The sequence below is a fragment of the Peromyscus leucopus genome, chromosome 16_21 (genome assembly GCF_004664715.2).
Source record: "Peromyscus leucopus breed LL Stock chromosome 16_21, UCI_PerLeu_2.1, whole genome shotgun sequence".
In the NCBI taxonomy this organism is placed as follows: Eukaryota; Metazoa; Chordata; class Mammalia; order Rodentia; family Cricetidae; genus Peromyscus; species Peromyscus leucopus.
The window spans coordinates 12,910,565-12,932,939 of NC_051084.1; the positions used below are offsets into that span (position 1 = coordinate 12,910,565).

Here is a 22,375-nt window from a genome sequence, read left to right on the forward strand (position 1 = left end):
TGGCTGGCTCAGAACTGGCTATGTAGACCAGGCCTCAAACAGGGCTGGCATCAAAGGCATGCATGGCCACACACCCAGCGTAAACAGCACATTAGACAGTCTTCATGTTCCAGGCGGTCTCCCAGGCCCAGCCTCCAGACAGACCTCGTGTTCCTTGTCATCTGCTGCCCTGGCGCTGTCCTTCCACTCCCACGGTGGTCACCCACTCCTATCAGATGCCGTTAGCGGTCAGATTTGCCTGTTCCCCTAGACTGGAGGACAGGGACTTGTCCATCTCCTGCATCCAAGTGACTGATGCTGGCACATGGCAGCGGTGGCTGTGCTGGCGAGCTCAGGGATGAAAAGGGGTGCTTCTCCCTGACCTCTCTCCCCATCTTATATATGTATATACTCTCATACTTAGGAAGCAGCACTTCCCCTCGCGGCTCCGGAAGACACCCCCTTCCAACGCTGTGTTTTAAGATTCTCGAGGAAATGCTTAACCTCTCTGAATTGTATGGGCCCCAGGACCTGGCAAGCAGTCGATATACAACCAAAACAGCTAAGTGGTAGTCTCCATCCTCAGCACCCACGTGCCCACATTTCCCCCACCCCTACTCCCAGGTTAGCCAACTTGAGAAGCTTAGGCCTCCTGGGAAAGTCCTCTGAGCTTTCTGCGGCTCCCTGATCCGCCCCAGGCAGCTCACACAGTCAATATCATGGTCCCCGACTCACCGATGTGTTTCCCATACATGTGGTAGAAGAAAGAGACACAGTAGAACTTGGCGCTGGCATTGTACAGGGGACTCACCAACCTGGCTCGGTCCCCCAGCTCCCGGGGCCTGGATGTCTCGATGAACATGTAATAGCCTGCAGTGAAAGGGCGGGGGGGGGGGGGGGGGGGGGGAGCGTCGTGCTAGCAACCTCTCCTCAGCCACCCAGCCTCCGTCCAGTTGACTTCCTCCCTGCCTGGTCTTTAGACCTAGCACAAGCTGCCCAAGCCCATCCCCCACTGAGTTCAGAAGTCCCCAGCTCTACGGACAATTTCTTCCTTTCTGATCCTCAGTCAGGCCAGAGTTCTGTTGCCCTCAGACTGGGGATCCTTCAGACAGGGCATGTCTCCCTCAGAGGGTCCCCGAGGATTGTATGTGTCTCCCTCCGCTCTCAGACTGGGGCTCCACGGGCCTAGACTCCTCCCAGAGGTCATCCTCTACTCCTAACGAACAACAGGCCACGTCCTCACCTTCAGGGGTGCCACTGATATCAGTCGGGGGGCCAGTATTAGGAGAACGCTTGGGATTCTGGGTAAGAGCATTCTGCCGAGTCCAGTCGAAGTTGTCTGTCAGATCCTGGGTGTAACCGCAGATCTTCTCATCCTCGAAGTGACAGGTGTTGTCTGTGTGGAGGGCACAGGGGTGAGACAACTAGCCCCTTGTCTGTCTTTGCCCTCCCCTCAACACCCCTAAGCCAGCTTTAAACGATCTAAACAATGAGTCCGGGACCTCAGGGCCAGAGAGACCAGGCAGTGTGGGAGGACCAAATTTATTCAGGAACAGAGCTTCAGTTTAAGAGTTCCTTCCAGAATAATGATTCTAGACACATACAATAAAATGCACAGGGGCTTCAAGGGAAATCAATTATATTGAAATACAGTTGTCAAAATATTCTTGTAATCTGTTCTATAATAACAGGGCCTCTTTATTATATAATTAAATCACAAGATCTAGTGTTAGGTCTAATAACCACCGTGGTTCTGCAGTACTAATGAATGGAGATGACATTTACAGATGTCTGTAACAACTGTATGGCGACGGGGAAACACTGGGTGTCTGCGGATGACAGCGTAACAGGTGCTGATTATTCTGCTGTGGCTTGTTGTCTACGTTCATCGCTAAAGAGCAAGTTTCTGTCAGAAGCTGGGAAAATAAAGAAATAACAATGCACCTCTTCAGACTCAGACACCCTTGAGTTCTCTACAGAGGTCCCTTGCAGAAGCCCAGCAGCACAGGTTAGCACCCTTGCTCCCTGTCTTCCCTAAGGTGCTTTTGGTTTAGGGAATTTTACTGCAGAAACAGGTGAAACCCGGAAGCTCGACTTTTCCATTACTTCGGGCGGACAGTGCCCTCCACCAGCGTGCAGTCTCGGAGCCCCGGGATAAACTCTGATTGCAAAGCGTCTCCGGCCCCATCCTCTGTTGCTGGTCCTTCTCCATGGAAACACCGGAAGAAGTTATTCTTCTCTCTGAGTATCTCTTAAGGTCCCTGTATCCCATATAAGCCTCTGTGTCCCTAAAGGGTGGGGGAAGTTAAGGACTGGGGTCTCACCTGATAGGTTGGGCGAGTTGATGGCTGAAAAAGCAAAAAAACAAAAACAAACAAACAAACAAAAAAAAAAACAAGTGAGAACTGAGGTGTATGGCTGTGCAAAGTGTGCCCAGGCTGGGGGTCAGTGGGGAAGGGTCTTCGGAGCCAGGACTGGGGACCAATGGGGTGTTCCAAGTTCAAGGGCTGTGTAGGAGGGGTTTAGGCGATGGGCCCACCCTTCCTGCCACCGCCAGGGCCGCCACCACCACCATCACCTACGCTCTGTGTAGTGGATGATTCGGGAAGCCATGTCACCAGCCCCAAAGGTGGTGTAGGGTGTGAGGCGGATCTCATAGCTGTGGGGCACACGCAGGTCAGTCAGGATGTACTCCAGCAGCTGCCCCTTCTCCACATGCCGCACAGGGATGGCCTTGACCATGGCATTGTGCTGGTTCAACTGTGGATACAGGAGAATTCCCAGATGCTCAGCAGGCCATAGCCTTCCCTGGAGGGGCAGCACAGGCCCTGGAATGCTTCAGGGGAGCAGAAAGAGCAAAGAGCTGGGACATCAGGCCCTGGGTTTCCCTGTCTTTGAGATGGAACAATTTGCTGTTCCAGGCCCCCTCCCAGGATGCCACTGTACTAACAAGGATATATCGCGGTATACCATGGCAACAGGTAAGGGACAATTAGTGTGTCCTGGGCACTAGGACGTGCGTAGGCATCATAACTCGCCTAATACTCAAAACAACAATCCTCTAAGATAAAATAGTAACATTATCCCACTTCACAGATAAACAAACGAGGGTCAAAAGAGCCGTAAGCTCACTAAACTCTTTAGAAGCTGTCTGTGCCCCCGACCCCAGGCCCTGTCTCCAAGGGCCAGTCTTCCCCCTCCCACTACTGCCTCTTGGCAGGACCACATAGATTAGACAGGCAGCGTAAGAGTAGCTCACGGACCCGGGCTCTGTCCCACAGAGACCCTGCCCTCGCCTGGACACCAGAGTGGATGCTCATTCTATGAGCCACGCTGGCCTTGCCCTGCACCCTGCGGTCTTGTGTCTGGTTCTCAGGCGCACCCAGGGACAGTATGGAGGGCACGGTGTGCTCAGAGGCTCCCAGGTCTGCCTGCTGCATCAGGACTCTTCCTCTGCCTCAGAAAAGTTGCCTCGACGGGAGGGGCTGTGTCCGGGAACCCCTCCCTGTCCCTCTTTCTAGGACCCGCCCACCGCACCACGCCCCCTTGCCCATGCCTCACGCCCCGGCCCACCTGGCGGATGCTGAGTCTGTAGTTGAGCACGGGGTCCACGGCGTCTGGCTCCCTCTGCGTCCACTGTAGCACGTAGGAGTAGTTCTTGGACAGCTTGTGGCTGCGGGTGGGGTTGGGGGTGTCGAAGTAAAACTCCGGGCTGTAGGCTTTGGCTGAGAGGGCAGGGAGGGGGCCATGGGGCCGTGGAGGGGGGGGGAGGTGGGAGAGACACGGAGAGAGGAGCCATGGGAAAGGGGAAGGGGGGGGTCAGAGGTGGGGGCAACAAAGAGAAAGGGGTGTCGTGAGGAGAGTTGGCGTTGGGAGGAGAGGGGGGTGGGGAGGATGCCGGTGAGGCCGGGGGTGGGGTGGGGGTGGGGGGTGGAGATGGAGTTGGGGGCGCGATTGTAAATCCCAAGAGGGGATGTTGGTGAGAAGCGCGAGGAAAGGCCAAGGAAGAAACAGAGGGAGGTTGGTCGAGGTGAGGGTCAGGCGTATAGAGAGGAGAGAAGGAAGAAATGATAGGTGGAGGTCAAAAGGTGAGGAGACAGGGAGAACGGGAGAACAGCGGGAGGGAAGGAGGTGGGAAATGTCACCGGGGCCTCTGACTGGCAAAGTTGAGTGGGTGGGGAGAGGCCCGGGAGGTCTGGCCCTGCCATTTGAGGGGACCGAGTAGTGCAAGACTCGAAGGGGGCGCCCAGTGCCTCGGAGGGGCTATTGAGGAATCTGGGGGTGCCAGGCAACCGCACACAGGTCTCCCAGGCTCACGGCCACCAGATCTGGCAGGAAGGTGGCTCTCAAAAAGGAGAGGAGAAATGAGAGACCGCCGGCCACCCAGGCAGCCCCGCTATTGCCCTCGGCCCTTTCAGCAACACCCCCCCACCCCACCCCCGCCATGCCTTTCTGTTTCCCATCCTGGCCCGTCAGCAGCCCTGTGGGCTCCTAAGGAGAGGCCTGATGCAAAAGAGCGGTTGAGAAGGATGTCTGAGCACCCGGCAGCCTGCATCTCTAGGGTGGCAGCTGGCGGGGAGGTGAGGAAGGAGGGCTGGGGGACTTGTGCTCTGGCTAGCCCAGCCTCACCCCGACATTCCCCAGCTTTTTATCTATCCCCAAGCTATAAGCGGGGTTCCCAATGGTTGTCCCCATTCACAGTCTCTGAGTCCAAGGACCATGGAGGAAGGGCTAGAGTTATGGCTGGGATGGGACTGGGCCCAAGTTTTGAGAGTAAGCGGGGTTGGAGGGACAGGAGCACAGGGCTGGATAGGCTGAAGGGGTCTAGGTCTGGTGTTTGCAGAGACTGGATTTGAAAGGGGCGTGGTTGTAGGAGGCCAAAGAAAGGGACCGGTCACCAGCCAGGAGCCTTAAGGGGGGGGGGCGTGATCTTGAGGGGTCAGGCCTTCGAGAGAAGGTCAAAGATTGGATCTGGGCTCCGCGGGGCGAGGTCTACACCTGGCACGGGCAGGACTTGGAAGGACGAACGCCTAAGACGGTGCCGGAACTAGATGGAAAGAGAGGCCCAGCCAGGCGTGGCAGGGCCGCAGGGGGCGGAGCCTGGCCCCAGGTGGGCGGGGGCGGGAGGGCGGGGGCGGGGCCGACCGGACGCTCACCGGAGACCTGGAAGAGGCAGGTGGCCGAGCCCACGTCGTTGGAGACGCTGCACTCGTAGCTGCCGCTGCTGTCCCGGGTCAGGGCGTCCAGGCGCAGCTCGGCGTGATCGGTGGCCTCGGTGGCGGCGGCGGGGACGACAGGCGGCGGGGGCAGCAGCTGTCCTTTGAAGCGCCACACGGCCGAGGCGATGCGCTGGGGGCTGCCACGCAGGAGCGAGCAGCGCAGGAGCACCGGCCGGCCCAGCGCCTGGCGCACGTCCTGGGAACTGGGCTCCACCTCTGGCGGGACTGGGGACCAGGGCTGCGGTCAGTAGGACCGTGGAGGAGGAGGCTTATTTGTCCCCTAGTCCCGTGACCCTGGCCTGGGAGCATCTCCGGACCGATACACACTGGCAACTCATTCATACAACAGCCAGGCTCAGACTGCCTGCAGGCCATCCCCTTCAGCCACGCTTCCCAGACTGGTCCTCTGGTTGTGCCTCAGTGGGTCCCTCGACCAACACCGTAATCAAAGACCGCACAGCCACGGGGCTTGGAGAACTGTCTCTAGACCTAGTTCAGATCCAAGCCTTGCCGTGCAAACTGAGGCAAATTACTTAACTTCTCTGGGCCTCGGCGGAGGGATCGTCAAAGAGTTTTTGGGGTGTGCAAGCAATAGGTGGAGGGGTGGGGTTGGCCTAGGCTGGGTGTCTGGGGAGGGGACTCACAGTGCACCGTCAGCTGCACCTGAGCCTCCCGGGATCGTACGTTGAAGCCATTGTAGCGAGCCGTCTGGCAGCGGTAGGTGCCGCTCATGTCGCGGCTCACGCGCTCCAGCCGCAGCTTCCCATCCGGAGTCTCTTCCAGGGCCAGCCCTGAGGGCAGCAGGGCGGCCTCCTTGTCCACGCGAGACCACAGCACCGGCGGCCGGGGCTTGCCGCGCACTTCACACTGGAGCTCGGCAGGAGAGCCCTCGCGCACCGTCACCACGGAGCGGCCCTTGGGCACACTAATGGTGGGCGGCACTGGACGAGGGTGGAGAGGGGTGGACGGAGTTAGGGAACCCTGGTCTCCGAGGTGGGGCTCTGCCTATCCCCCTTATCCAGCCCGTGGGTCCCACGGTCCCTCGGAATGTCCAGAGCACAGTGCAGTGGCCTTCCCCAATCCTCTCCACTCCCAGCATCTCCACCTCAGGCTCTCCCGTTCAGAAAGAGCCATGCAGTCAGCCTAACCATTCCACTTCCCTAACATTCACACAGGGGTGTCCTGCTTTTCCTTTTCCTTTCCTTTTCTTTTTTTTTTCTTGCACGTGCGGGGATGGTGAGAAAGGATCTCTTGCAGGCCACCCTTGTAGCTGGCCTTGAACTTGCTATGTAGCCGAGGCGAGCTTTAAACTCACCCTCCTGCTTCTAACTCTCAAGCACTTTCGACCTCTCCCTTCCCAGCCCTTCTACTTCTAGCCCTTGGTCTCTTAGAGATTTATTTGGATATGTATTTATGGATATATGCATGTGTGTGTACACGTGCATGCATTGCCCAAAGATCAAGGGCACCGGATCCGTGGGAACTGCAGTTACAGAGGGTTGTGAGCCACCCTGGATTTTCCAAAAGGGATGTTGGGAACCAAACTTGCGTCCTTTACAAGAGCAGCAAGTACCTTTCACCACTGAGCCATCTCTCCAGCTTTTCCTGCCTACAGTATCAGCACCCTACGTTAAGTCTATCTCCCGACATCCTGCAGCCCTCCTTCCAAAACAGTAAGGACACTTGGGTTTCAGAAGGGCGCGCCACCCAGACGAAAGACTACATTTCCCAGCATGCCTCTGAATAAATACCGGCCAATGGGATATTAGAGAAAATGAAGGGCTGCAGGTCATGAGGCAGATCACTGGCTGCAGGTGGAACTGCCATCACGGAGGAGGTGACAAGAAGTTCTTGGCACCTGGAGTCCTGAGGACTTTCGGAGACCGCTATCCTAAACCAGCCGACTCACCAGCCGACCTTTACGCGATGAAGCCGCAGACATCCAGCCTGTGTGCGGCGGCACTCAGGATGGAGCTGGAGCCTGGGCCGTATACATGCTCAGCCAGTGGCACAGCGACTGAGTCACACACACACACACCACGCTTAATTCACTGTTAATTAGAGTTCTGTTATTCACAGCTGAACCCACTCCACTCCAACACACTGCCAAATGAAGGGTTTTGAGAAGACCTCCCTGGGTCTTAACCCACATCAAACATTTCATCATTAAATGTCAAGTAATGAACATTAAATATAATTAAATATAGAGCAATTATTTGTAAATAACTATAGAAACCAGGCGAGGGTCCAGTTATCCAGTTTATATAAATTGTGCCCTGCCAAAATTTGCGCATCTATTGGCTTCCATTCCATGGCTTTCTCTTTGAATTTTGGAGCCGGTTCATTCATTTCCCCCCCTCAGGTTTAAATCGTTCCCAGAGGCGTTTACAAGGCTTTTGTGCTCCTGGCATCCGACCTGTGAGCCAACTGCAGACGCAGCCCTAGGCCTCTTCCCTCGGTCAGAAACTTCCTAGCTCTGAAGCCCTCCAGGCCCCCCAGGATGAAGAGACCCCCTTCCCATGCACCCTCAGGTTAAAGCTCTGTACTTGGGCTCTGGGGAGAGGGCCCTCGGACTCTGGCCTCCATCATTCCCCAGCCTCAACTCCCATCTGTGCCCTGGTGCGTCCCAGCTGCATAACTCGACTTTGTGAGGAATCTTCTCACCTACCCCGAGACACACCTAGTCTCCTACACTGTGCAACCCCATATTCTTTCTTCTTGCTGTACCCCTTCTGGGTTTATGCCCTCACCTGGCAGAGCCCACAGCACCCTCCAAGACTCATGTGGAAAACACCTCCTGGAGAAAGCTGCCTCTGGCTTCCTAGGCAGCCTGGTTTTCCTTCACTAGCGTCTCCTGTACAGACCCCTCTTTTGCCTCCTAGACAAGAGTTCCAGCATTTTCCCTGGCCTCTCCCTTCTCCTAATAGCCCTAGGTCCCCTGTCCAGACAGCGAGTCCTGAGGAAGGGGCTGGAGGTGCTGGAGTCTGGGTTCTTCGCTTCCCACAGCTTTGTACAAAGTACTCTGCGAAATGACTCTGTGGTGGTGGTGGAGCTCCGATCCACTCTGAGGTCCTACTGAAGTCCATCTCCTTTTAGAAGCCTCTTCCGGGCTCTCCACTCATTCACTGGGTTTCCCTGTGTGCAGAGGGTCCTCTGAGGCCCCTGGGTCTAATTGCCCGCCGAGAGAAATTGAGGACAGAGCTTAAGTGCCAAGGGAGGAAATATTCATAATGATTAGAGTTGTCATTGCATTGGTTGGTCACGCGGCTCGCCAGCCAAGTTCAAGTTCAGCTGGCTTCTCAGGAGAAGGTCCTGGAGCCCTCTCCCAAAAACCGTCCTCCAGCCTCAGCCTCGTTTCGTCCTTCTACAGTGTCCCTGCCTGGGCTCTCACTCCAGCTCCACTGCTTGCTAAGTTTCTCAAACTCAAGTTTCTAAGGTACCCTTCTTCCTCATTATCAGTAGAATGAGAAGATAAATTGCTACCCCTAACTGGCCGGTGAGGTAACTCCGTGGTAAAGGCACTTGCTGCCAAACCTGACCACCTGGGTTTGATCTCTGGGACCCACATGGTGGAAAGAGAGAACCAACTCCGGCAAGCTGTCCTCTGGCTTCCACACATGCACCACAGAACATGTCTACACATGCATAGCCACACAAAATAAATGAGTAAAATAATGAAAAAACAAAACAAAACCCTGCCACCCCATAAAATGAGTCACAGAGGTGAATGAAGAAATCATACTGAATGCTCGATTTCCTATTATCAACTCATCACATTATAATTATTATTATAAGAATTATTATAAGAACCTGACTCTTCACTATGGCCTGTCATAAGATGCATTCTATCCCTTCGAAATCCATATATTTTCATCCTAATGCCAGTGGATGAACAAAATGTGACTGTATTGGAGGCAGGCCTCTGAAGGCTGAAGCCAGCGGGACCTCCCCTAATCCGGTCCAGGACACAGATACGAACAAGGAGAAGATGCCACCAGCCAGCCAGGGAGCCTGACCCTGCTGGCACCGTGACCTCCATGGCTGAGAGGTCCGCAGGGTGGCCTCCCTGAGCTTGTGCCATTCCATTCTCCTAGCTATTGTCTCTCTTCCACCCTCCGGATGACCAGTGTCCTCTCCCACCGCAGTGATTTTGCATATGCTGGTTCTGTGGTCTCCCTGGCTTTCTTTTGCTTAGCAAAATCTTGCTCCTCCCTCAGATCTCATTCACATTACAGTTTTCAGCGATACGTTTATTCATGAACTGTCTGGAATACGTTCATCTTCCCATCACGTTCAAGGAACACAGCATCTCCTCTTCCCAGCACTCTACCCGAAGGCCTGTCACGGAGCCTGGCTAGGACAGGGACCCAACATGCGTGTGTGTGTGTGTGTGTGTGTGTGTGTGTGTGTGTGTGTGTGTGTGTTATGAACAAATGGTGTCCTCTTCCCATTAGACATCCACTTGCAAATTGCTGTATGTGTCCCCCCACCTCCCCCCATTTTGGGCCTTCCCAGCGTCCCCCCAGCTCCCAATGGCCCCACCTGTCTCAGAGGAGATGTTGACCTCAATGCTGAGGTCAGGCACTGGCGATCCCGGGAAAGAAGCCAAGCACAAATAAGTGCCGTAGTCACTGAAGTGCAGGTCAATGAGCTCCAGGCTGCTGGTGATGGCGGGCAGCTCAGGGTCATTGCGGGTCACCAACAGCCGCTTGGACATGCGTGCCGGCTTGCCGTTTTTGAACCACTGGTAAGCCACCTTCTCCTGGGGCACCGCATCCACGTGGCACGAAAGCTTCAGGTCCTGGCCGAGTTGAATGTTCTCGCTCTCTTTGATCATGTCAGGGGTGATCTGGAATGTGGCATTCTTCAAGGCTGCAAGGAGACGGGGAGCGGAGGAAGAGCTGGGGCTGACCCAAGGATGGGCATCCATGTCCCACCCCAGCTTCTCCTCCCAAATTGGCTGCACCCCAGGCCTGTCTGGAAATGGTTGCAATGGCTCAGAGGTGTTTTAATAGCTCTGAAGAGCTCTCTGCAGAAAAGCGAGGTGGGTGCTGACTCCAGGCATTATTACCGGGCACACTCCACCAGTGACAGGGGCTGGCCCAGGCGTCACACATGAACCAGTGGATCTAACCCATCCATCCCCCTGTCTCTGGAGGGAGATGGGGCTCAGCCGGTCTGACCTGTACCCTCAAGGCCTTCTTGACCACACACTGCTTTGTTTTCATTGTGTTTTAAACCTTGCGTATACAAAGTACTGATAAAGGGAAACATGAGACTTGATAGCTGCTCCATCCAGCATGGATCATAAGGAAACGGAAGAGCAATTCATTGCACTTCCTCCCCCCCTTTGTACTGTCTGATTCTTTACAAGACTGTGATTTTTTTTTTGATCATAAAAAGCCAACATGATGATCTTGCATGCAATTGCACAACATCACACGCCTCAGAGAATAAGGGTCCGGATGCTTTTTAAAATGTGGGTCTTGTTTGAAGTCAGTTAAAGTCCCTTAATAAGTGAGGCGCTAATGTGGCAGGGCACCGGTACAGTGACTTGGAGATCAGCACTGGGCTGGACGAGGCAGGCTGCAGAGTCACCCTGAGAGGCGACACCACAGCTACAAATGTCCAGAAAGATCTCACCACCCCAGGGTTTCAAGGTCAAGTGGGATCAGGTGGAGACAGCTCATCTTTGATCGGGGAGCGTGCTGTGGAAGAGAAAGCTGAGATCAGAGAGCTCCAGCCTTGTTCATTTATTTCTCAATCCGAGTCAAACTGAAGAGAATCGGCTTCTTGCTGAGGGGAGCCTCGGGAAGAGGCTGGTCAGGGAGAGGCGAACTCGGCGGCCAGTCTGAGGAGCTCAGTCACGTTTGTCAACACCGGTACTTGACTTTCAAGCCTCAAGGGCTGGGAATAAGCCTGGGTCTTTTTCTTTTTTCTTTTTCACTTGTTTGTTCTTTTAAAAAATTATTTTAAATGTGTATGAGCATTTGCCTACATGTATATATGTGCTCCAAGTGTGTGCACAGTGCCCATGGAGGCCAGAAGAAGGTCTTCTCCCTTGGAACTGGAATTACAGGTGTGTGCAAGCCACAGTGTGGGTGCTTGGAACTGAACTCAGCTCCTCTGTAAGGGGGCTGAGCCATCCTTCCAGTCCATGGTTTTGTTTTTGTTTTGTTTTGTTTTTTAATGTACACAGAAGAGGGTGCTAGATCTCATTACAGATGGTTGTGAGCCTCATATGGGTGCTGGGAATTGAACTCAGGACCTCTGGAAGAATAGTCAGTGCTCTTAACCTCTGAGCCATCTCTCCAGCCCCCATGTTTTTGTTTTTTGAGACTGGGTCTCAGGCAGCCCAGGCTAGCCTTGGACTTCCTATGTAGCCAAGGATGACCTTGACTCCTAATCTTTCTGCCTCCACCTCTCAAGTGCTGGGGTGTCAGGCCTGAGCCATCATGACCTGAAAGTTTGGGTCTTAAAAAAACAAACAAACAAAAAACCCCAAACCCTAACACTGCACAATCAAAGAAAAGAGGAGGAGGATATGAAGAGGAAGAGGAGGAGGAAGAAGAAGAAGAAGAGGAAGAAGAAGAGGAAGAAGAAGAGGAAGAAGAAGAGGAAGAAGAAGAGGAAGAAGAAGAAGAAGAAGAAGAAGAAGAAGAAGAAGAAGAAGAAGAAGAAGAAGACTCCAGATTCAACAAGCAGCTAACGAAAGCAACCAAGGCTGAGAGGTAGTAAGGAACACATCTGTACTTCTTTAGATCTTGTCTAAGTTTGATATTGTTTTACATTTAATAAGTTATCTTCAGATTCACTGATACTCTATGCTCCTAAAGATTTTCACATAGAGAAAGCACCTTTAATCCCAGCAGTTGGAAGGCAGAAGCAGGTGGATCTCTGTGAGTTGGAGGAAAGCCTGATCTACAGAGTGAATCTCAGGCCAGCCAGAGCTACATAGTGAGACACTGTCTCCAAAAAAAAAAAAAAAAAAAAAAAAAATTTAATACATATATAACGACAGAAACGTATGTTATTGTCACTTAAATTTGGCCATCTGCAGCTAGAAAGCCAGGAAGTTTCCCTTGAAGCGTACAGCACCCACTTTTTTTTTTTTTTTTTTTTTTTTTTGCAGCCTCTGTTTACCAATCTAAATGAAACATCATCAGCATCAGCCCTGCTCGTAAATTACAAATTGCCGTTTTTTCTGCCCCTGATGGCAGACTGCTGAATTGCAGGGAAATCAGAGTGCCTAGACCCTGGCTCCCTGACACACCTCATCCTCTGTTAGCAAACAGATGGTTCCCTCTCCCAGGTCACCCCCAGTCCCCGAAGGACAGAGACCCCGTTCACCGGTTCACCGCACAACTTCCCACCAGCCCCTCCCCCGGGCCACCACGTACATCGCACCAGCAGGTTGACCGTCTTCTTGGCTGGGTTGCCTACGTTGTTGGTGGCTGTACAGTTGTAGTAGCCAGAGTCCCGGGCCTGCACCGAAGGGATGCTGAGCGTGCCACCCTGAGCCAGAGCACCCAGGGGCAGCGGGCCGGGTCCGTGGGACCAGTGCAGCTGGGGCAGGGGGTCGCCGCCCGTCAGTAGACACCGCACCGTCACGTTCTCCCCGGGGTTCACCACCAGGGTCTCGTTCACAGACAACTTCAAGGCTGGCGGTGCTGAGGGGACAAGGAGGTTGGGTCTCAGGAGGCTTCCGGGGCTAAACGAGAGGGAGATGAGGGGACAGAGACACCTGGGTAGGGGGAGAGGTCAGGGGCACTCTGGCAGGGACGAGAGAAACCCGGGAATGGATGTTGGAGAGGAAGACCTGGGCGGTAGGGTGGGGAGCGGGTCCAGGTAGGTGCGGGGCGGGGCCGCGCCTGTACCTGTGGTGTTGGTGAGCCGGAAGGTGATGGCCTTATCGGGGATGCCACACACGTTACGCACGGACACCTGGCAGGTGTAGCTGGCGTAGTCTTGGGGCCGCAGGTTCTTCAGCTTCAAGACCTTTGTTTCCCCCTGGGTGGCAGTGGATCACCGGAGTAAGGGCTTGCTTGGGTCTCCTGGGGTCCCCCACATCCATTCATCTACACCACACCGCAGTCCACAGGCAATTCCTACTCAAGCCCTACCCGTACCTCTTCCCCTAGGAAGCCGCCATGCCCCTGACAGAGTGCTTCCACCACGGGCTTCTCTGGGGCAGAGGCAGCCCTGGTGCACACTGTCCAGGATTAGGCCTCAGTGCCCTTTCCTTCTGGGGAAGAGCAGGCGTGAGCAGGGAATACCGTTGTGGCTTGTAACCCACACAACACGGGACCGGCCCACAGACCACATAAGGCCTTGGCTGACAGTCACTTTGGAAAGCCCTCCCTGGCAGAATGGCTTTATCTCCATCCCTTGGAACCACGTGCGGGGGAGGTATGGACCGAGAGGCCTTTCCGCCCCAACTCCTGTAGCATCCGCTCATGGGTCCCCATCTCAGCCACAGTAGCAGGCACAGATGGTTTGCTTGTCCTTTGGATGTTTTTTCCTATCCAGCCATGCTCTGGGGGGATATGTTGCCTTTGGGACTCCCCTGTCTGGGACTCCCTCTGACCTCTGACCTCTCTGCTCTCTGACTTTTCACCCCAGGCTGTGTGAACTCTAGAACAGGTGTCTCCCACCAAGGCCCTGAATTGCTGAGATGGGGCCAGTCTCCAGGAGTCTGGGCCGCCAGGCTTCAGCCCCTTTTTGGGGGCACCCTCGCGGGGTGCAAGAGTGTGAGGAGCCAGCTTGCCCATCCTGACCTGGGTGTAGAGAGGCTCGTAGATGTCAACCCCATTGTCCTGGCTGTGGGAGAGGGTGTCGGAGCCCCTCTTCCAGATGAAGCGGGCGGGTGGGTTGGAGCTGACAGTGCAGCGTAGAAACACGGTCTTCTCCTGGTAGAAGTTGCCCCGGACGTCACTCACTGTCTGGTGTACCGTCAGCACGGGCGCATCCAAGTCTGCAAGGACAAGCAGCCCTAAGTCAAGACGAGGCGCCCCCAGAGCAGGGGGCTCAGGCGCCTTGCAGCCCTTGGGGAGAACAGAGCCCCGCTCTGGCACCTTGCTTTTCCTCCTCCATGGAAGAAATATAATCCAGCATGCCCTGTCCCCTTTAAAGGGCGCCATCAAGGTCCATGGGAGGAGGGTGACATGGGAATGAGAAAAAGGTTTAGGGAGATACAGCGGTCCATTCCCAAAGAGAAGCCTCTTCAGCCCTCTACTTCTCCGTCCTACCCTTTCCCCCACCCCTGAGGGATCGGGAGCTGTCCCCTGTAGGGGTACGGACTGTCAGGGTACAGGGCCTCGACTCACACTGCACATCCACGCGGATGGACTTGATGGCCGGCACTCCCACCCCGTTCTCCGCCTTGCAGTAGTAGCGGCCGCCCTGCGTGCGGGCGATGCGCTCGATCCGCAGCGTCTCGTTGAACACGGACGTCTCCTGGAACTTGTCAGACGCGCTGCCAGCCGTCTTGGTCCACCGCACCTGGGTGGGCGAGTCACCACCTTGAGGTCGGCGTAGAGAGGACCGAGGGCCCTGCACGGGCGTCCCCTGCCTGCCTGCCCCACGCTTTCCAAGGCACAGGAGAGAGTGAACCCAGGCCTGACCCAAACAAGTGGCGGGAAGGCACAGAGGAGACCCCTCAGGACGCCACAGTGAGGAGAGCTTCAGGGCAGAGGTCAAGATCAGAGGGAGGAGGCTCTAAGTCAGAAGCCTGCCCAACTAAGTTGCCTAGAGTTAACCGGGGATTGGGTAAGTGTATCCTTAGTGCTGGGAAGCCTGTTAACTGAATAAACGATGTGTGTTAACCCACTCCTTAGCTTAGTGACCTCATAGGTTACTCAACCCTCAATCTCACACTCTTGGATTTGAAAGAGCTGTGCCGGAAGCCAGTCTCCAAAGATGGGCTTCGCTCTCTTCTGTAGGCCCCACCCACCATTCTAGGGAGGGTCTGTGTGGCCCATAGACTTCAGCAGGAGAGAGTCTACGACAGCGTATGAAAAACTGATTTCCACCATGGCTCGATCTGCTCTTCTGCCCTAAGCAGTCCTGTGGAGAGGAGCCCAGGAGAAGCCATCGGCCGCCCTCTTCCCCCTGCAGAGAGTTCTCCAGCCTCAGTCATACGCTGATGACCGGCACCCAACCACAGTCTTGTGAGAGAGCCTGCGTGGGAATCAGTCGCTGCTGGATTCCTGCCGCTGGCACCGGGAGACAGGAGGGGTTCCAGGCTCCAAGCCCCTGAGTTTTGAAGTATTTGCCAGTCAACAATAACTAATATAGCATAATGCCTACTTTGCAAGTTATGAGGCTTAGGAAGCGAAGCACTTAACTGCGGTGCCTCGGATACATTAGTCACTCAACAATTTCTATTATTAATAGTGCTCTTGGTTAATTGTTGATGCTCTATGGCTTTATCTTAATTTGTCTATGTGGATCTTAGCATACTATTCAAAAACTTGGATTTTGGTTTGGGTAGGTTATTTTGTTTTGTCTCGTTTATTTCTGTGTACAATGTGCATGCCTCCTTTGGAGGCCAGAAGAGGATTGTTGGACCCACTGGAACTGGAGTTAGAGATCTTTTTTTTTTCTTATCTCGGGTTGGGTTCAAATGCTATGTAACTGACAGATAACTTTGAACGCCTGATTCTTCTGCCTCCGACTCCACAGTGGCCAGTATTACGTGAGTGTAGCACCATGTCCCTTAATGCAGTGCTGGGGTCCGACCCTGGGCTTCACACGTGCTAGGCATGCTACTAATTGAGCTGCATCCTCAACCCCTCTTTCAGAATTCCTATTGCTTCTCCAGACTTGTGTCTAATATCCTAGATCTATCACCCAATTTACTCATTTTCTCTCTAGCTATCTCTGAAGTATTAAGGCTTTTTTTTTTTTTTTTTAAGAAAAGACTACTGCTTTTAATCCTATGATTTCTGTTTGTTCTTTCCCACATCAAACTGATCAAGACACGGAGCAAGCAGGGTTCTGCTTTCTCTTGGGTGCCGGCCCCCTGCTGTGACTCTGGGCACAGGCTTCTGGTCCCCGTCAGAGGCAGAAGCTCTTGTTCTGGGGCCACATCAGCTCCTCATCCTGGACGGGGCTGTAGCCTTGCTGTGGTTTGGATGTGCAGTGTCCCCAGGAGGTTCGCGTGTTCAAGGCTTTGCTGCTCGCCAATGGGCTTTGGGGAGGTGGATTATCGGTGGGTTCCAATTTGATGGCATGCAGCTTATGGGAACTCGTCTGAAGACGTTTGTCACAGTAGGGGCGTGCTTTGGGAGACTTTCTCAGGCATTTTTGTCGCAGCGATGGCAACATGGCCTCCGTGGGCTTCCCGAGGGCCTCGGGCCTACTTGCCGTGCGAGTATGAGCACACACCTCCTCCTCCTCCTCCTCCTCCTGAGGTGTGTGCAAACCCAGGCTCCTCAGCTTCTGCTCACTGTGGCTGGCACCCAGGGGGAAAATCCTTTTAAAAAACCCCTCTCGATTCATTTGTTCTTCTTAGTTGACTTAAAATCCCACTAATTTGGGAGGTCACACAGCTGGGCCATATAATATACAGTGTCTCCCCCTGGCTTTCTAGTAGATCACACCTAACAGCTTTAAAACTGCCCCCTCACCCCTCAAATGTTCTTCAGATGCCTTTCTCTGTTTCTCCCATACTCTGGGGAAAAGCAGCTTTCCATTTCTTCTTGTTCCCAGAGGAGACTTTTGTGTCCTAGTAATTAGCTACAGGATTAATTATTCCTTGGAAAGCAAACCAAAAGCACAAAGAACAGAGGCTTGCTCATTCACAACTTTTGCTTTAGATTTAAAGAACCCAGAATATTCCAGGGGCCTATAGTGGACAGCATCTGCACATCAGAAAGGCAGAGCACCCAAAGTCTGCGACCACCCTGAGGACTCACACTGCTTGGCTCCCATCTGTCTGTTCTAAAGCTCCCTACAGAAGCCAGACATCACCACCTGGAGAGAGCCTCTTTTTTTATTTTTGAACAGGATCTCAGGGATAGCCCTGGCTGGCCATGAACTTGATATATTCCCGAGGATGACTTTGAACTCCAGATCCTCTGGACTCCGTCTCCAAAGCTCTGGGTTTATAGGCGTGCACCGCCACACCTTATTTTGTAGCACTGGGGAATAGAACCCAGAGCACACGCTAGATAAGAGTTCCGTTTGCTGAGCTACATCCCTCGACCTGCATCTTCTTTCAGCTGGCTAGCTCTCTGAATCACCCCTTTTCCCTGCCCAACAACTTGTCCTCAAGTCACTGGTTGCTTGAGTGGCAACAGAAACTTGGGTGTGTGGTTTCCCTTCCTGTGTAGACTCCCTCTGGGTCGCAGACCCTAGCACGCTCTTGCACCCATGCTCTTGCTTCTTCTTTGAACCCATGAGCTCTGTGTCTGCCCACTCCTTGGCTGGCAAGGGCCTTGAGGCTCACCCCTTGCTCCCCCGATGGTTAGGTGCCCCAGCTGCATCTTGACACCCATCAACTGTGTTTGGACCATGACAGATGCTCAGTGTCACTGTCAGGAAGCAGGCAGGGAAGGAGACAGCTGGGGAGAGGACACCGCAGTGACAGAAGCAGAATGGATAGGGCGTACCTGGAGAATGACGGGGGGGGGGGGGCATATGGCCGGGACACCGGTGTGCAGGGGCCGGGATACAAAAAGTCTCCAGTTGCACCCCAGGGGCTTGAGCAAAGATGGTAAACAATGGGGAGCCATTGGTAGTTGCTAAGTTGGAGCAGATTTGGGGGTGTTCATTCCAGTGGAATTAAGGTAGGGGGGCAAGCAAAGAGCCTGGGAGATCAATTTCAATCTACCACGGTGGTCCAGGGATGGGACTGAAGACAAGAGTCTGGCCAACTGCGGAGGAGGTAGGGCAAAGCCAAATATGTGAGCTTGTCCCACAGGGCGAGCAATAAAACCATTAACAAAAACAGGAAGACGGGGGGCGCTTGCCTAGCTCAGCATGCACCAAAGCCTGGGTTCGAGCCCCAGCCCCGCACAAACTGGGCGTGGGAACTCGTGTCTGTGATGCCAGCGTGGAACACGTACAAGCAGGAAGCGCAGAAGTTCAGTTATCCTTGTCTATGTGGCAAATCTGAGGCCTGCCCGGGTCCCCTGAGACCCTGTCACCCAGCCATGGCCTCCAGTGGTCACACCTATGGGACACATACACAGATGGTCAGCATCGCCCGGCAGCTTGCTCCCTAGCCTCACCGGCCACATCCCCACTGCTGTTACCGCACATGACACCAAGGTCCACAGAAATGCAGCTGCCCTGCCAGCGAGCCAAACAAACCTTTGAGCAGGAGCGAGCTGCGGTGGAGGCTTTAGATGAAGAAATCTTTAGGGGTTTCCTTGCACATCTGCTTATCTCAAAGCCAAAGCTGTGAAAGCTGTCTCCGTCCCCCCAAATTATCAGGGAAGAAAAAAAAAAAAGATTCTGTATTTCAACGTCCTTCCTAGAATCCAATTGCCACCTTTGTTACCGCTATTCAGGTATTAAAGGTCACAGCAGCTCGCCAGGCGGCCAGTTCCTCCAGCCCTCCTTCCCCACCTGCCTCCTCCATCAGCCTTCGGCAACCGCCAGCCGCTACCTCCTGCCTGAACCTGAGCACTTGATCTATGGCAAAACTCATCTGGCATTTCCAGACACTTGTCTTCTGTCCCCTTCTAATTGCTTTGTGTCTTTGAACCTCCGGAGTTTGCTCTGGCCTGCCGAAAAGCCCCAAGTGCTGCCGCTGTGGCTCCTAACCCAAAGAGGAGGGCAGCGTGCCAAGCCAGAGAGAGGGCAGCCTCTAGACTCAGAGTCTGCTTCTGCTAGCGGAAGTGTTGTGGGACCTTGGGAGTTTGCCCAGACTCCCAGGGCCTTGCTTTCTCTTAGCTGTAAAATGGGGCCTTTGGAGGAGGCAGAGAGAGAGAGAGAGAGAGAGAGAGAGAGAGAGAGAGAGAGAGAGAGAGAGAGAGAGAGAGAGAGAGAGAGAACACTGGGCAAGGGTCCTCCTTGACATACTGTCCCCTCGCCAGCATTTCTTGAGGGTGTGTGTAAAGATATGTCTGCTCCACAGAGGATGAAGTGAAATGGAACAACTAGCATCATTCCATTCTCCTCTCCTCTCTCCTCAGCATCCAGCAGTTCCCTAAAGAGTCCATCTCCAGGCTAGTCGTCCGGTCCCAGTCTGTCTCGTCCTGTCTCGTCGCTAGCCCTGTGGAGTGTAGTTCTTCCCCTCCTGCTTCCTCTCAGACTCTGATCCCAGGTGACAGTGTGTGGGCAGACAGGAGCCCAGCAAGGCCGAGGCCCAGCTTACCTGGGGCCGGGGGTGCCCAGTGACTAGGCACTGCAGCACCAGGGTGTCGCTCTCCCGGATGGTGTAGACTCGCTCGCTGATGTTGTCCTCCTTCACCACACAGGCCTGCCCTGCGTGCACGATCTGGGCCTGGGCTGGGGCTGTGGAGAGAGGACAGAGGAGGGGTAGGGAGGACTCACGGAGCTCAGGGGCTAGGTGCGGCCTCTCAGTGTGTCTGGGGAAGAGTCCAGACCGGCTTCCCAGACTTCACCCACACTGGGCCAGGATGGACTCTTCCCGGGGCCCAGGCCAGAGTCAGGAGAGCTCAGGATTTGGGAAAGAGGTGGCGCCATATTTGCTTCTCAGCGAGGGAGGAGGACAGTGGGGTGGGGGTGGGGGTGTTGTGAATACTCTGCTGAAACAGGCATGGCAGAAATGAAGAAATTCTAAAGAGATGCTGTCTCTCAATCTATCCTATCAGAATATTAAAACAAAGGATCCCGAGGAATGGGAATTTTCCCCAGGAATATCATGGGAGAAGGAGAAGGACCAGACAGAAGAGGATTTTGTCTCCAGCAAGAGATTTCACATAATTCCAACAACGCGTCAGGTCACCTCACAGGAAGAGACCGAAGCCCAGAGGATGATGGGTCAGTGGTGGGCGGGGCCACACCGTCACAGGGACTGCTTCGATGTGCATGTCATTAGTCTTATTTCAGGACCCCCTAAGATGGACTTTTGGGGTTCACTGGATCTCTGTCCTTCTTCCCAATGTGTCCCTGTTGAGTAAATCTTTTTCTGCATCCTACTATTGATTTGTCTCTTTTAACTGGCTTTTTGAGGACAGTGGACAGACATGACTTGGGTCGCAGGTTGTGACCCCCAAGTCTGAAAACACCGCAGGCTGGGTGGCCAGTTGATGTTAGCTTGGCTCCCAGTCTTGGGCGCTCTTGGTGCTGTGCCCAGGTCTACAATACGACAGGTGTGCCCATCTCCCTTGCCACTAATGGCTCACAGCACGCAGGTGACCCATTACCCAGCATGCATGTGTGCACACACACACACACACACACACACACACACACACACACACACACACACACTCAGAGGGAGGGGTGACTGAGGCTGCTCAGTCTTTCAGACTCCCCCTAGGGACAGGCTAAGGCTAAACTTCCTAAACCTCATCTCCGCTTGGCTGCCCATCTCGGTTCCTCTTGAGACCATACACGTGCCTAGCAAATCTATGCCTCTGTACCACCCGCTCTGACCCTCTCAGCTTCTGCTTCCTAGATTTTGTTTCGCATATGTGTGTATGTGTGGTGCTTGTGTGTGTGAGTACGTATGTGAATGTGTGTGCGCACACGGGAGTGGAGGCCCGAAGTTGATGGTAGGAATGTCTTCCTTGGTCACTCTCCATTCTACTCTCATTGAATCAGAGGCTCTCAAGTGAACCCAGGTCTTTCTCGGACAGCTAGCCAGCTTGCTCGGGGGGATCCAGTTCTTCCCCCTTCCAAGCAAGCACCAGGATAAACAGCATACTGCATGCCCACATGGTATTTACGTGAGTTCTGTGCACCCGAATTCCAGCCCTACATATTAAAGCTCGTGCTTTACCTACTAAGGCGCCTCCCCAGCCCCTCCAGCCTCGGCTTTTAAAGAAGGTAATTCAGCACAGCTCCCTCTCAGCACCAGATCATCCATTCACGTTGTCCCCAAGCTGCACATAGCTTCTCCTCCAAGGGACAGAAGTTTTCATGGGAGGCTAGGAGCCCTCAAAAGACTGTGGACCCCTTCTACCCAGCGTCCAGAGGTATAAGTCAAGGGTGGGGCTAGAGGGGCCCACAGGGAAACGGACTAAAGTCTAGTCCCATCCTCCTAACACACTCCGCCCCCCGCCCCACCTCCACCTCCACCCTGGCCAGAGTCTGAGCTCTGGAAAGGAGGGGAGGCCACAGCTTCACACCTGCTTGCTCAAGACTGAGCATACAGGGATTAGGGGAGCAGATGCAATAAGTGGGGAGCAGCCCATCTGGGGTCCTCCAGCATCCTGCATCCAGAATATATACACATCAGACTGTGTCTGTCAGGTTCAGGATAGTGGTCTGTAGGCCTCAACTTGGTCCCTACACAAGGCCCCATGTTGAGGGGTGAATTCACAAGGAGAGGTTACTAAGGGCGGACCTTAGGAGGGGAAAGCGGTAGCAGCTGCAGGCGGATCCTAGGAGGCTCCATGGAGGAGCAGCATCTGCCCGTCAAAGCACAAGGAAGACCCATGTTAGTGGCCGGGGCTGAGTCCCACATCGCATGTCATCTAGGGAGGAACAGCAGTGATGTCCGGGCCTTACTTTACGTGTCTCTGAAATGGGGATGCAGCCAACTCCTAGAACTTACCTGGTGGGGGCATGAACATGATGAGTGAAGATAGAATTGCCAGGTATTCCAAAGGAGTGCCCGCCATCATCACTGATGGGACAAATGCTCCAACCAGAGCACTGTCCCAAAAGGCAACCAGCCAGCAGCTCAAGAAACTCTTTGAAACAGGCTGGCTGCCAGGGTACTCCACAGCAAGGATGAACTTGACTGATCCTCCTGCCTCCACCTTCAAAGTGCTGGGATGATAGGCACGCGCCATCAACCCCAGACAGGCTGAAAAACTTGTGGTACGGCCGCTCGGCACGACACCGGCCACGCCTCACAAGGCAAACAGTGTCCAGGTGGCCATCCTGGCTGCATGTCTATTACAGAGGAATGAACCCCGGGTTGAGCAGGTCAGCGATAAGCTGTGTGTCTTTGCACAGTTTGAGTCACCACTCTGAGCCCGTTCCCCCATCTGTGGGAGGAAAGTGGATTGATGATCTCTGAGGTCTTTTCA

At 54.2% G+C, this 22,375-nt stretch overlaps 1 protein-coding gene across 1 annotated transcript in view; it reads right to left on the reverse strand.

Annotated features, from left to right (window-relative positions):
• The window catches only part of Mdga1 (MAM domain containing glycosylphosphatidylinositol anchor 1), a 58,832-nt gene that overhangs the window by 9,144 nt on the left and 27,313 nt on the right, over positions 1-22,375 (reverse strand). The window contains exons 2-14 of the mRNA XM_028885041.2: positions 19,525-19,664; positions 14,525-14,699; positions 13,976-14,172; positions 13,076-13,208; positions 12,599-12,868; positions 9,741-10,070; positions 5,843-6,139; positions 5,136-5,423; positions 3,553-3,704; positions 2,562-2,739; positions 2,304-2,327; positions 1,223-1,375; positions 715-849 (exon numbers count right to left, since the gene is read on the reverse strand). Coding sequence (XP_028740874.1) covers positions 715-849; positions 1,223-1,375; positions 2,304-2,327; positions 2,562-2,739; positions 3,553-3,704; positions 5,136-5,423; positions 5,843-6,139; positions 9,741-10,070; positions 12,599-12,868; positions 13,076-13,208; positions 13,976-14,172; positions 14,525-14,699; positions 19,525-19,664 — 2,472 coding nt within the window. The remainder of the gene's footprint in view (positions 1-714; positions 850-1,222; positions 1,376-2,303; positions 2,328-2,561; positions 2,740-3,552; positions 3,705-5,135; positions 5,424-5,842; positions 6,140-9,740; positions 10,071-12,598; positions 12,869-13,075; positions 13,209-13,975; positions 14,173-14,524; positions 14,700-19,524; positions 19,665-22,375) is intronic.